The 15,355-nt window shown below is 37.6% G+C and overlaps 1 protein-coding gene across 1 annotated transcript in view; it reads right to left on the bottom strand.

Moving 5' to 3' along the window:
* KCNAB1 (potassium voltage-gated channel subfamily A member regulatory beta subunit 1) overlaps positions 1 to 15,355 on the bottom strand; it is a 315,195-nt gene that overhangs the window by 64,100 nt on the left and 235,740 nt on the right. Inside the window, exons 6-8 of the mRNA XM_003766209.2 lie at positions 10,726 to 10,770; positions 7,644 to 7,687; positions 157 to 243 (exon numbers count right to left, since the gene is read on the bottom strand). Of these exons, the coding sequence (XP_003766257.1) occupies positions 157 to 243; positions 7,644 to 7,687; positions 10,726 to 10,770 (176 nt within the window). The remainder of the gene's footprint in view (positions 1 to 156; positions 244 to 7,643; positions 7,688 to 10,725; positions 10,771 to 15,355) is intronic.

Genomic DNA, 15,355 nt, shown 5'->3' with positions numbered 1-15,355 from the left:
AAAAATCTATAGTATAAACATACCCTTGGCCTAAAGGTAAAAACTGAGGATCTATAAGATTTTGAGGGCAGTGATGATTTCACATTCACTTGACTCCTCCTGAATTGGTTCGGGTATCAAGCAGGCTCGACCACTTTTAAACCAGGGAGTACTGACCTTCCATGGGTGTGTTACTGTCAGGTCGATTGGCAAAAACAACATCCACATATTCTAGCTGCAGTCTCTGCAGGGACCCCTTCAGTCCTGGAAGAACCAACAGAAACACACACACATAAGATCTGTGACATTAGAAACGCCTAGCTCAATACTGAACAAGTCAACATCAATGAGCATTTATTAAGCACTTACTGTACCAAGCATTGGTAAATGTTGGGGCTACAAAGAAAGGGAAAAACAGACCTTAAGCTCAAGGAGCTTACATTCTAATAAATGACAGGACACTAGCTGGATATTTTGCCACATCAAAAAAATATACCAAGGTGCTCCTCAGTACATCTTTTATAGATTTTCCATCTTTCTCAGTTATATTAATAACTGGATTACCAAACACACTTGAACCTGAAATCAAAAAATGTTTGGGGAGTTAAATACTGTTTCAGTGGGGAGTCATGTCCAGAGTCAGATTTAAGAAGAAAGACAGTTTCTCTTTTGTACTTAAAAGATAAAAATGTATCTTTACCTTAAGCTTAATCTCTCTGGGTCTCATTTTCCTTAGGTAGAAAATAACAGAGTAGGACTAGAATGTCTTAATCTGATGCTAGTGAGTTTGTTTTTGATTATTTTAGTAACTATTTCAATATATTTGGTTTCTAGCACTTGGCAGCATGCTTGACACATAGTAGGGACTTAATAAATGTTTATTGATTAATTGATTCTGTTTTAAATTTTATCCACTGAAAAGGGTTCTATAGGCATCACCAGAATATCACTGGGGCCCATGACATAAAAAGATCAAGAACCTGGAGGAAATGATCTCAGTGATTCCTTTTAGTTCTGTCTCTAGGGCTCAGAGAGTTAAAAAACATCACCAGTTAGAACGAGAAGGAAACTCAGCATCCAATTAGCCATTCTCCCTCATTTTTCTGATGAAGACCCTGAAATCCTGAGAGATAAAAATCTCCTAGGGGTCCTGGTAGTAACTGACAGGTCCTGGGACTCCAATTCAGTGTTATTTTTATTGCAGAACAAAATCATTTCCCAGTAGCTCAGAGATACATGGGATTATGTAAACATGGGAAGGATCTGTGAGTGTTCAAGTAGGAAACTCTATTCATCAACTATAGAGTGCATATTATTACTTAGAAAATAAATTCTGTTGCACATGTTTAATCTATATCAGATTGCTTACTCTCTTGGAGAGGGGAGAGCGAGAAAATTTGAAACACAAGACTTTGCAAAGGTGAAAGTTGAAAACCAGCTTTGCCTGCATTTTGAAAAATAAAATATTATTGGGGGAAAAAAGAAAATAAATTCTGGGGAGTTGATTGAGATTAAACAAGGCTAAATCACTTGCCCAAGGATCACACAGTATCGGAAATATATAGGAAAATATGCAGAAATTTGAATAAAAATTAAATCCAAGAATAGACAAATGGGAACATTACAATTTATGAGGAAATGAATTGAGTTCTTGAGCTAGAATACTAATGCACAACTCTCATGGTTTGTAGAACCCTCAGATATTCTATCATTTTTTATTCTCCTCATGCTTTAGGAAAACAACAAATACATTCAGAGTTTTTTTTTTTTAATAAACAATTTGAAAACATAGGAAAATAGTGAGAGAAATCAGAATAAGACCTCAGGGCCTTATAGCCATTTTCTAGTTCTAATTACTTGGCCACTTGCTGTGAATAGTCAGAGGAATTAATTAATTCTTTTCTAAAACTATCATTTTCCTGAAATGTTATGTGGAGTATGATTGAATGCACCCAAAAGAAAGAGATATTTTACCTCATTTTCCTGAGAAACAGTATTTTCTTATCAGCTTATTTAATTATATGGGAGGACTCAATATTTTAAATTTGTTTTTGATTATATATATATATATATATAAAATTGATTGTGTGTTAAATGAAGCTCTTATAAATTTAAATTTGATTGGTTGGATTTGGCTCTTTAGCTGGCTTCTAAGTCAACCACCTTTTTTTCTTCTTCTTGATAGGATAGTGAAGGATCCATGTATGTTTTGGGAAATATTTTGATCACTGAGATGTCAATGGATAGTTAGAGATGAAGAGCAGACTCACTTAGCTAATTTAGCTAAAGTCACATTCTTGGAAAAGCTAAGGATCTAGAGTTAGCAGGAGACAAGCAACCTCTTATATTCTGAATTCTCCTACCTGCCTTTACCCCCAAACTAGAAATTTCCCCCTCTGTTTCTATAATATTCTCAGCCTAGTGTATCTTCAATCATCCCAATGGGGATCTGGACATTCCTAAAACATTTCTCAAAAGAAAATCAATGTGTTTTCCTTGAATTTACCAGAAAATCTGTGCTGTAGAACCTTTCTAGACAAAGTTTATCCTGAAAAGAATTTATTTTCTTTAAATAATCTTCATTGTTTGGTGGTATCACTTTCTAGGTTTTTTCAATATAGTACTTCCCCTCTACTATATGAATATAAACCCATAAAGTTGTTAATGTTTGTTTAGATATGACTCCCAAAGGTTGCTGTTAGAAATCCAGATGAAAGTGCAAAATATATGTCCCAGAAGTTGCAGATTAAAAGATTTGGGGTGGTCAAATTATAATCTCAAAGCACTGTGGGTCCCGGGTTACTTAAAGGAACCTTCAAATGATCCCTTTGGCAGGGGAAGCTTCTTTTATATCGTTTATATATGTATATCAGGTTTCCAGCTTTTAGGTTTGAATTTGGATGTCTTGGCTTGGATCTAGAATATTTACAATGTTAATCCTTTTTTAAAAAGCCTTTTATTGAATTTCTTCTGCAAATGCCCCCTTTCCCCCCAAAAGCAAGGACAGTATGTTCATTGTCAGGGACACACCAAAATCCCAAGGTTATCCCTGCCTGGGCTTTCACAGGGTGGAGCAAAAAATAACTTCTGTGAGTGTTTCTGAAACAATAAATCCAGCTCCATATTAGATCTTAGAATCTTTGGCTTCCTTCAAAGCTCAGGTTCAGATATTACCTTTAACAAGAGGCCTTTTCTGAGCTCCTCGGATATCAAGCCGATACAATGGATAAAAATCTAGGAGTCAGGAAAACCTGAGATCTAATCCAGTTTCAGACACTGACTAGCTTTGTAAACTTGGGAAACTCACTTAAATTTTAATAACAACAGTAATGTTTTGTGATCTTCACCTAAGTAATTTATTATTCCTAGTATTCTTTATGATTATAAAGAATATTTAGTGAGAACTTCTTGGACCATCTCTGAACCATTAAATTGGAACCACTAGAATAGTAAAGAAAACATCCAATCTTCAGTTAGGAAGACCTGTTTTTGGAGTCTGACTTAAATACTTGCCACCCTGGATAACACTGCCTATGAGACTCAGTTTCCTCATCTGTAAGACGAGGAGGATGGGCTTGATTGGCTTCCAGGGTCCCCCTTGAGCTCTGATTCTCCACTTATGTGAATATTCTGTTTTTTCAATCCTAGAAATCTTAAAGAATGTTGCACCCATTTGGAACAAAGACAAAGACTTTGTATTCATTGTGTGGGAAGCCTTTAATGAAAGATTTTCAAAGTCCATTTATATATAAATAAAGCTTACTTTTTACTTCATAAACTACATTGCTTGGCTAAGGTCAATCCTTTCCCTTCCTCCCCAGATATATGTAAATTTGGCTTCTATCTCAAAGGCTATCTATCTATCCTATCCTCCAGAAATTCTCATTCCTCTTCATTGGATAAGTTCAGAACATCAAAAATGAAAGCAAAGGAAGCTGGGTTGAGTATATACATATGGAGAATAAGATAGGGGAGAAAAACAAAACAGATGGAATCCCCAGGAGGCAGTGCTCAATAAACAAGCCAGTGAAGAAAATGCTGTGGGAGACTGAGTCTCATGAAGGTCCAAGGCAAAGGTCAAATTCACATAGGGGCTGGAGAAATTCGAGTTCTGTCTGTGAAGATCAGCATGTGAAATGTTAGACTTTGCCTATTGTCAGTGATGCTAGTCAATCACCAGAAGCCCTAGCTGAGTTCGTTCTTTCTTTCTTTCTTTCTTTCTTTCTTTCTTTCTTTCTTTCTTTCTTTCTTTCTTTCTTTCTTTCTTTCTTTCTTCTCTCTCTCTCTCTCTCTCTCTCTCTCTCTCTCTCTCTCTCTCTCTCTCTGTCTCTCTTAGAAAATAAAGATTTCATTAAGTATCTTTGCTTTTAAATAGCATCCACCAAAATGGTGCCTCTGGTCATTGGCAATCCAGGTGCAAAGGCTGAAGAAAAATTTGCTTACTGAGCTAGAAGTTTCTCTATATTTTCCAAAGATCTAGTATTTATATCTTCCTTCAGCATCCCTAAGATTTTCTCATGATAGTCTGGCCATAAATATTCTGAAAAGTGGGATCTTTCTATCTCTCATCCTTGGATGAAACTGTAGACTATAAAATCTTTTTTTAAACCCAGTCCTTAAATCTCAAAAGTTTTCTGTCTTGAGTTAATGTTCATATCTGGGACAGCGCTCATTTGGACTAAATTGATTTGTTCTTCTGGAGAGATTAACTCCTCAGGAAAAAACTATCAAATTCAGTTGAGGGAGGCAAATTTTGGGCATTGCTATCAAGCTTTATGAAGTCTCCATAAAATTGACTTTACAAAAAAAAGATTCTGAAATTATGCACAAATGTTAGAGAAGATTAAAGTAATGGGAATTCAATTCTCTGTTTTATCTCTTAGTACATAGGATCAGTCCTTCTCAATTTCTTTTTGTTCAATTTTGTCCTTTGCCTTTCTTGCCAGTTTCTATTTTAATATCATTTTAAAAAATCCTGATTTCCCTCTTTAGAGGGTGGTGATAGTAATTAACTTCTGTTCTTCTGTTCCTTTAGATTTCGCTCTTTTCTACATTGTCTAAGAATAACTATAGGTCAGCTGTCATAGTCGGGGTAGACACAGTAGCAGTGAGATAGCTAGATGTTAATACTTTACAATGCCAAGTTGGCCACTGTGGTCTGAGGAAGACATTATTGCCTGATTGTACTTTGTACGAGCCAAGAACATAAGGGCATTTACTAGAACTCTGACCCTGAGAATCCCTTCACAGCCAAAATATGTCCCTTTGCTCCGGCAGCAAGAAGATTTATTTTGGCAGTGAAATTTCCTATGCTTAGATATGACCCCAAAGGTTGCTGTTAGAAATTGGATAACTTCAGTGACAAGAACTCAAGGTCCCTTTAACTTGTATCTGGTAAGTAGTATATATACATATAGTAGTATATATGGTATATATGGTAGTATATATACCATATAGTAGTATATATGGTAGTATATATACATATACTTCTTGTAAAACAATAACAAAGAAGTAATCAATTAAAGTCACAGTTAATAACAATAACAATAGAAAAGCATCATGATGCTATGGCTGGAGTCAACATAGGAGATAAGAAGACTGAGTTCAAATCTTGCTTTCAATCTATACTAAACAAGCTCTGTAACTGCCTCGTGTCCCCAATCAACTCTGTGAGCTCCATAGAGGCAACTGTGGATAGAAGGAATCAACTCACAAGGACTTCCCTGAATAGAGAACTCAGGCATGGTCCAAATCAATGATGATGATAAAAATAAAATAACCTAATGAGCAAAATGATCAGAGCACTGGACCTTGGGTTCAAATCCAGCCTCAGATATTTCCAAGTTGTGTCATCCTGGGAAAGTCACTTAACCTCTAACTGCCTTAGTTTCCTCTTTGTAAAATGGGGATAACAACACCTACCTTCTTCTAGAATTGTCAAAATAATCAAATTATATAATCTTTATAATGTGTTTTATAAACCTTAAAGTGTTGTATCATATTGTTATTATAACACAATTACATTAATTAATATAATTATAATATTGCATAAATATAATATATTTATATTATAATAATTCTAATTCTTATCTCTATTACAATATTTTCATGTAGGTGAAATATACTTCATCATGCTCTTTGGAAATGTGGAGATCTGACAGTAAATACTTAATAAATACCTGTTGAATTAAATTCATATAAGTTCATTCCTTAAGGAAAGAACAAGAAATGACACTAAAATAAAAGATCTAACAAGTGCCTAGTGGGTAGACATTCTCCTAGGTAGGAGGAGAGAAGTGGGCAGAAAGCTTTAGAGTCTAGTAAATAAAACCTGGGAGATGTGACAAACCACTATCTCTCCTCTTGAACTGACTTCATATCTTACACATATCTTCATATTTATGCACATATTATAAACTCCCTGAGGACTGGGTTTTTTTCCACAATTTTTTGCTTGTTTTTCTCAGTATCACCAGGTGCTGGCTCTATGCCCTTCATATAGCAAGCTCTGGATAAAGATTTGTTGAATTAAACTGAATAAATGAACAAGTAAAAATAAACCATGAATTAGAACTAGAGAAGCAGCACCTCGATGAGGAGATTACAAAAGGAAACAAAGGGAAAATTGAGAGGTAGATGGAAGGATGACCATCAACTTAATGAAAAAAAAAATCTAGAAAACTTTTCTCCATAATTCCATAATTATAATTATTATAATATATAATATAATATATATTTGAGCAAATATATATATATAATATAATATAAATATGTTATATTTATGCAATATTATAATTATATTAATAGAATTCTATCTTATAGAAAATTTGAAAAAAATATTTCTCACTTCTAAGAAATACAAGGGTCTAGCCAGAAATTCTGCTCTGGAATTAAGGAGTGAAGGGACTTTCTTAAACAAATCACAGTTAATTAGCTCAAATCCTCCCCTTAAGGACTTCTCTTTCTCCTCCCTCCCTCCTCTCTCCATAAAGATCTTACAGGGTTGTTGTGAGGATGGAATTGAGGCTTTAAAGAACTTTATAAATGCTCATTACTGCCCTCTTTATGAAAGATTTCTTTTTAAGCTCTATACAAGAGCCTTCCACCAACTTCCAAATGGGAAATAGCTTCTTCCATTCCCAGGATTGTCTTCCAGGCTGTGTTGAGCACAGGGACGACCATGTGGTGGGTGGGATGGTTGGGGTCCCAAGGAAAGGAGGCTGATGGAATTTGCATCAGCCAAGCTCCACCCCAACTCTGCCAGCAGGTCATCTGCGTGACCTGGAACGTCACCCTACAAGTCAACAGGTCTCAATTTCTTCCTCAAGAAAATGAGGACCTTGTAGTAGATGACGAGTTGCAAGGTCCCTTTAACTATGGCTCTATACTGTGGACTTGGTTAATGATCAGAAAGGGGAGCTTGTGGAAGGCCACTTGAAGTGGCTGCCTCGGAACGCCATTTTCACCATTCTGTGCCTCCATAAGACTCTTTTCGCTAACTCCATCTTTTCTCTCTTGGTGACATTTACAGAAATTGGAACAACCATGGCTCTTTTATGTGGCCATGTGGCTGTCAGGCTGTTTGGGGCTTCAGCGGTCAAGATTTTTCCTTTCCTGAATCATTAATTCACAAAATACTGTGGAAGAGAAGAAAGAGTACTCACCTTCAATGATGTGCTTTCGTGACAATCCTCTTTCCGTTTCGGCTCTGCCAAGATAAAAGAGGCAAAGGACTGAGTGGGGGTGGCTGTTGGATAGGGCTTTTTTCCTGTTCTAGGAGCACTGAAGAAAAATGTTCTCACTTAGGCAGACCTGCTAATTTTATACCCTGTTCTCGGCAAATACTGAGCGCTGGGTGGGCAGAGACCCGTGAGGTGGCTGGCTCTCGGTGAACTGAGTCCCCTTTCATTGATGTCCCGGTGAGATAAATCAAGCACGGATGGTCACAGGGACATTGCCACTTATCTCCAACCATGCTGCTCTTCCCCTAAAACTCAGGGACATCCCTAGCACCCACATAGGGTTTTCTAGCACTTCAACTCTGCCCAGGTTCTTTTCTTTGGGGGCAGAGTAGGAAGATGGGCACTAATGATTTTAATCAAACGACATCATTTCTTCAAAGGTACAATGTCAAATATAACTCTATTACACACAGTGACTGAAGTTTCCTTGGTGATGTCTGTCAGCAACTGGGGAGACTTGGGGTGGAGGATGGGAGGAGGGAGATACCGAGTTGTTGGCCAGGTAATTTACTTGGCAGAGCAGACTGACATTTGGGAATGCTGGGTAAGCTTGAAGATGATTTGTACTGGAAGGATGGTAGGCAAACATTTGTTTCTCAAATTCACTTCAGTAAGAAGTATAGATCAGGTATTCACAACACAATCGTGCTGGGCAACATCGGAAGCAAAAGCCATCATTTCTGAGGTCATTAGCCAAATGAGAAGGCATATGTTAATTGATTTGTTGATTTTTTCTGAAGAAGTTTGTTCTTAAGGTGGAAAAACCATATTTCACTGAGTCCTACCTCTGAAACCCACTAGCTGTTTGAGCCTGAGTAGCTCACTTAACCTCTGTGACTCAGTTTCCTCTTATGTAAAATGTACATCACAATGTTATTATAAGGAAAACATTTTGGACATGGTAAACTGCTATGTAAATGTGAGCTGTTAACATCATTATTATTATAATTACATGTGATAATATGTTAATTATTATCATAAAATCATTATTATTTTTCATAGAAACTGAAGTAAAATTTAATTGCAGAGAATTTCAAGTTTAAAAAAACTTAGTGAGCTCTCTCAAGAATCATTTGTTGATCCCTATTTTATTGAACCCCAAGATATTGATGCAATTCACTCCTCTATGAAAGGAAACCCAGCATCATAGATTTCAGAGGCAGAAGAGATGTTAAAGTGCATCTGAGGTCTGTGAACAGGTTTTTTAAAAATAATTTGATATGTGTATTTTAATAAAATTGATTTCCTTTGCAATCTTATGTATTTATTTTAGTTTTAAAGAACATTATTCTAAGAAGGGATCCCCTCCATAAGCTTCTCCAGGTTACCAAGAGATCTATGACTTCCCAAATGGCAAGAGCCTTTTGATTTATCCTCATAAAAATAATTCACATTTGTATCTCACCAAGTTTTATGAAGAATTTTTGTAGAGGAGGAAAATGATTCTCATTGACGGGAATTGGCTTAACCAGGATTCTCAAGATCATAAGTGGCAAGGCCAGAATTTGAATGCAGGCCCTTTAGGTTCTGAAGCCACCATTCTGCCACACTAGCTCCAGAGGGAAGCCTTGCCTTTCAGCCACAGCTCAGTTTACTGCTGTCTGCCTCCGATTCTGGGAGCTCACCCTACATTCTGGGGCTCCCTCCAACTTCCCGCTGTTTACATTTGGGAGTCACCATTTAACCATTAAGATTATTCAGAATTATATTTTCTTTTGAACACTTTAAGGTGACTGGCCTGCCATAATTCAGGGCCCCAGTAACATCATGGCTCTTAAACAGGGTTTTCTCCTGCCTAATACTGTAGGCAGAAGCGAGTCTACTAGCCCATAAATTTAAATTGTGGATGAAATGTGTCTGCTGCACCAATTTCCTTTGGACAGCCTCTATTGTAAAAGACAACAATAAACCATCCAGCCCTTATTTCTTATGTAAACTAGATAATACTATATTACTCAACTAAGCAATCATTCTTGCAGGCTGTTGTTTCTCTGTGCAGTTCCTAAAATATAAGCCAGGCTTTGGGTCCATAGCAAAAACCAAAACAATAGGCTCAGAAAATAGAACAAGGCAGATGCTATAAATCTACATTATTCATATGTGGTGCTGCTTTATTTATATTCAGACTGCATTAGAGTAGAAATCTAAATTCTATCTCCCCAACTTCATATTCATTGTGAGTAGCTACACGGAAGCAAGGAGAATATATATCTTCTCTCCTCGTGGAATAGTCAAGACAAGACTCTTTCCCCTGGATTTTTAGCAATTTATCAATCACAGGGAGTCAAGAAAGGCCTTCTAGACCCTTTGGTTTCCCCCATTTCATGAGAATAGTACAGACCAATCAAATACCGGTAGATGGTAGAGCTTAAGGGGTTATGCATTTTTCTAAAATTTCAGATCATATAACTACAACTCGAAATGAAAGGAAGGATCAGGAGAAGTCAATTCACCCTATGAAGTTGGGCATGTCCCCCACAAAGGGAGGGATTCTCTTTCATTTGTCTTGACCACAAGTAACCTAGAGACCCCATTTTTGTCTCCATTGAGATAGTTCTTTCGATTGTAGTTCTCCAAGCTCACCGCAGGGAGGAGGGATCACAGCACAAACCCAGGGCAAGCCAGATCTTTCTCACTTTGCAATAAAACTGCTGTGCATTTTGGCAGGTTGGAGGGACTTTCCTCCTCTGAAAATTTGAGCTTATTTGCTCTTGCAAAAACTTGAATCACGATCAAGACTATAGGTGAAAATAACTGCTTGGAAATCTCCTTGGCTTCCCAAGCATCCCACAAAGCCGGTATGTCACCTTCCACTTCTCCTGATTCATTTGCCCAAGTCTAACGTGAGGCAGATTACTTTGTTAAACATTCATTTTTCACATATTACCATTAGGTGAGAAAAAGATTATTCCCATGGATTTCAATAAGCGGATGACATTTGTTTTCTAAATGCACTGCTACGGAAGAGTTCTATTGGGTTGAGGGTCACATATAATCTACTTACTTTCCACCCCAGTAGAGTTTGGTTGTGATGACCAGACTGGATCTCCTGTACGTTAAAAAATAAAACCAAGAAAAAGCCAGATCAGTGCTAAGGTAAAGCCCATGCAATAACAGTATTATTACACTTTCAGGAAGAACTCAGTGGTTCATATTTGAAGAATTGGCTTAAAATGTTCATCTGACATAGTTGGAGTTTAGCCACAAAGAGCAAGGTAAAGAGGAGGGATTGAACTCTGATGGAAGGATGCCATAGGAAAGCTAGATCGGGACAGGATGTGATGGTACCTTGGGGCTGAGCATGGATGAGAATGGTAGAGAAGGTTAGGAGGTGATGGTGGGTAGGAACGAGCTGGCAAAGGCATCCTTTGGAAACACAAATTGGTTATTCCTCTGACAAATAGTTTAGCTAATTTATTAACCACCTAATAATAATAGCTAGCATTTATAGAGAACTTTAAATTTACAAAGCACTTTACAGATACCTCATTGAATCTTCACAGCAATCCTGGGAGACAGGTGCTGTTATTATTCCAGTTTTACAGATCAGGAAACAGAGGTAGCCTGAGTCAAATGACTTGCCCACAGTTACTCAGCTATTAAGTGTCTAAAGCTGCATTTGAACTCGAGTCTTCTTGACTTGAAGGCTAGTGCTCCCTCCACTGAACCTCATTAGAAGCATTTACTATGGACACCAAGCCATCCCCATCTCCCAGAAAAGGGTTAGGAGATAATGACATATACTCCTTTTCCATGGCCAATTCCCCTAGCACAGCTCAAAGATTAGCAAGCATACTTTTTTTTGTTTTTTGTTTGTTTGTTTTGTTTTTGTTCTTTTTGCAAGACAAATAGGGTTAAATGACTGGTAAATGTCAAGTGTCTGGGGCCCACTATGAACTCAGGGCCAGTGACCAGCATACCTTCTAAACTGGTTAACATTTCATCAGCAGAATTTCACTAAGCAAGCATTAAATACAAGTTGCAATAACAGTAATGATATTTACTGACTGAAAGGTTCTTTAAGTATTTTAACAAGGGACAACTTGCTTTTAGTAAAAGTTGCCTAATCTTTAGTTCTAATTTCTCACATCTGACTCTTGGTAACATAAGACCTGGAAAAATTACAAACCACCTCACCTTGGCAGCTTCTCCCTAGTGATGTGCATTCCCAGCAAGATAAGCATCTCTTGAAGTTCATAGAGAACATGTTGTCCACAAGAGACTTGCCTGAGAGACTGATTTGCTTTCTTGAGATCCATAATTCAGTTTGATTCATCCAGGAAAAAGAAAATCCCTAATCATGATTTCAAAGTCTTAAAACCATTCAAGAGCCTTTGAATTAGTCGTATCCATGACTCCATCTATGGAACAAGAGGTTCTTGCTGATTGCTGAGCACTGGGGCAGTAAAACCCCTACAAAGCCCTTTCTGGTTAAAAAAAACCACACAGACAGCATTGGTCCCTCAAACGAGGTGGCTGTGCAGAGGAAAGGCTATAGAAGGACATATGGGTAAATAAGCTTTATTGCTACCTACTCTGGATCACTATGATCATGGCACTGCAGCTTTCCAGATCTCAGTTTCTTTATTATGTGTAAAATGAGAGGAACACAACCAAATGGCCTCCAAGGCCTGTCCCTTCCACCTTTACATCTATAAGTCTGTTATCTGGATCCAATCTGGATCCCTTTAGTGAAATGCTTTTCCTCATATGGGTCTCAGTTTCTAGATTTCATGGTAGATGCACTTCTCAGACTTATATCTTATCTTTCTGGGGCTTATTAGAGCAACAACTGATCATATGAAATACAAATCTTCCACTTTATAGCAGGAGACTTTAGAAACATTTCTCTGCCTTTTATCAACTCCAACAAGGTATCAAATGTAATCACTATAGTGATCATGGTTATTCAGAGTCACCACGAAAAAGTCTCTGTGTTTTATTAAAATGAGTTACTTTGAGCATCCAAAAAGCTACTGTCTGCTCATTTGTAATATCTGTGTTTTATTTTGGAGGTTTGGATTGAGGGCTACATGCTATGCTATAGATTTCAAAATAACAAGAAGAGACAGCAATCAGAAATAGCACCCTCTCCTTGTGTTATTATGGGGTAATAACTCCTAGGGAAAGAAAAGCTATTTATTTTATCACCAGTCTCGTGGGGCATATATAAACTGGGGAGAACAGTTTGTGACTAGCTGATTGTTTTGGCATTCATTTGCAAGATTCCTATGTCGTATGCATTATATATGAATACAGATATGTTTGTTTCACACCGCCCAGATTTTAGAAATGAGCATATATAGACAGATAATTACACAGAGTAGGGTTAAAATAAGTGTCTTTACTATTGATGATGATGATGGGGGGTAGGGACTGGATTTATTTTATTGAAGGAATTTCTAGACAAAGAAACTTCCTCTACTGGTATGGGTGAGTAGCTTCTCTGAAACTTATAGGTCTGCAAAGTTGCTTAGGGCACCAAAAATTGTGATTTATCCAAGATCACACAGGTTATAAGAGACAAAAATGGAAATTTAAGCCAAATCTTTTTGATTTCAAGACCCTCTCTTCATCCTCTACACTACAAAATCCTCTATATGAAGAATGGCAATATAATATTTTGTTTGGCTGTCAATGGCAAACAAGGAAAGCAAAATAGAGCCTTTTTTTTTTTTTTACAATGGGTTGATGCATTTGATCTAATTCTGTTCACTCTGCTGGGGCAACAATAGACATGTAACAAGTACATCTGCTGGGTATAATGGAAAAATATTGATTCTGGAGTCAGAGGACCTGGGTTCAAATCTCCTCTGACTTTGACAACCTTTCTGATCATAAACAAGTTACAAATGGACTGAACCTTAATTTCTTCAACTTGTAAAGTGAAGGTGTTGAGGAATATAATACAAGTTCCATTCTATCTCTAGAGCCATGATCCTGTGAATTTTTTTTTCACCTAGAAATATCCCTGGTGCATGGGGAATGTACAAGCTTCCCTTTTATCCCCAAGATCTAACAATATCTCTTCACAGAATCATGGTATCTGCCCATCTGAATCCCTGTGTGATTATTATGGATGGTCCATTCATCAGGTGCCCCTACATGGTACAAGGCTGCCGTACTCGGTGCATGCTACTGACCCATCTAAGCAGAGGAAACATGGGGAAAGCAGAATCCTTTTCTCATTGAGCAGTTCCAAAGGATGAGAGAGATGTGATCATGCTAAAATGGACAAGATAAATGTACCACAGATGGCTCTTCAGCAGCACATCTCCCCTCACTGCCTAAGAATATCCCAGAGGGAACAAAAATAAACAGGGCTGAAGGGAAGGATAGGTCAAGACCATCTTCTTGAGTTAAACACTTGAAAAAACTGAACTTAAAAGTTAATACAAAGCATGTAATGAAGGTGCCCCCATAGTGTACTCTGCCAAATTGTTCTCAACGAGGACTATGGGTACTCTTCTTCACTTGGCTGTCAGTGAATACAAGGACGATAGATAATGATGGATTTTCCTGCTTTTAGCCTGATTTTGTCCCCTGGGCAAAACAAGGGCTGTTATGACCAAAGCATATTTACATAGAAGAGTCTACTTGGAAACACCATGAGCTCTCAAAGTGTAGAGAGGAAAGCATATCGACTTGGGAACCAGAAATCTCATGTTCAAATCTAAGCTCTACCAGCAACTGCCTGTGTGATATTAGGAAATCAATGAATCTTTCTGATCTTCAGTTTCCTCATCTGTAAAAATGGATGTTGGACTAGATGATCTGGGACTTCTTCAGAATCTGTGTTTCTTAGTTCAGGAATACATTTGGGAAATTGAATTCAAATGCTATCCCTGACACTGAGTAGCTATGTGGCCAGAGGCAAAGTTTTTGACTTCTCCAAGACTCAATTTTCTTCCCCTGTAAAATGGAGATACTTTCAGCCACTTCATATGGATTTTGGAAGGGTCAGATCAGAAAATGTATGTAAAGTGCTTTGTAAGTTTTGTAGTCCCTACAGTTCAGCTATCCTAGTATCTTCCATAAATACCAGCTCCTATCACTCTAATTTCCTCCATGCCCTTGGAACAAAAGAAGAAGGAGATCAAAATGTGGACAAAAAAACAGGCACAGGATTCATCTCAAAGGCTTTGTCTTTCTCATTTCATTGTATGCGGGGAGATTAGAAAAATAAACAGAGAAAGTCTATAGTTTATAATTAATTTTCATTCATCTGCATCTTGCCTACTAGTTCTTCTCATCTAATGAGGGAAGAGGAGTCCAGAAGCCAGGAAAAGTCTCTTTCATATAATCCTCTAGAGCTGGAAAGTTCCTCAGAAGCTAAGTAGGAAACAGGTCCAGGAAAGGTGAGGGACATTTTGTACCTTGGTCATCCTCCTCATCCTGATTTCTCAGAAACTCAGACTCTGATCCCTGGACCCTGGCCTTTGATAGGTGAGCTTTTATCTTCCCTTACCCGGAACCAGATCCTCTAGCAATTTGTCATATTTAGTGATTTTTTTTGTTATTTCTTGGAACACTCCCAGGCTCCTATCCCCTGCCATTTAACCTACAGAATCATTTCTTTTCCTTAAAATCCTGTTCTTTGACTTGTCCAAGTGCAGCCCCCTTCCCTCCCAGGC

The sequence above is a fragment of the Sarcophilus harrisii genome, chromosome 3, assembly GCF_902635505.1.
Source record: "Sarcophilus harrisii chromosome 3, mSarHar1.11, whole genome shotgun sequence".
NCBI classification, from domain to species: Eukaryota; Metazoa; Chordata; class Mammalia; order Dasyuromorphia; family Dasyuridae; genus Sarcophilus; species Sarcophilus harrisii.
This window is presented reverse-complemented; position numbering and strand designations above follow the sequence as displayed.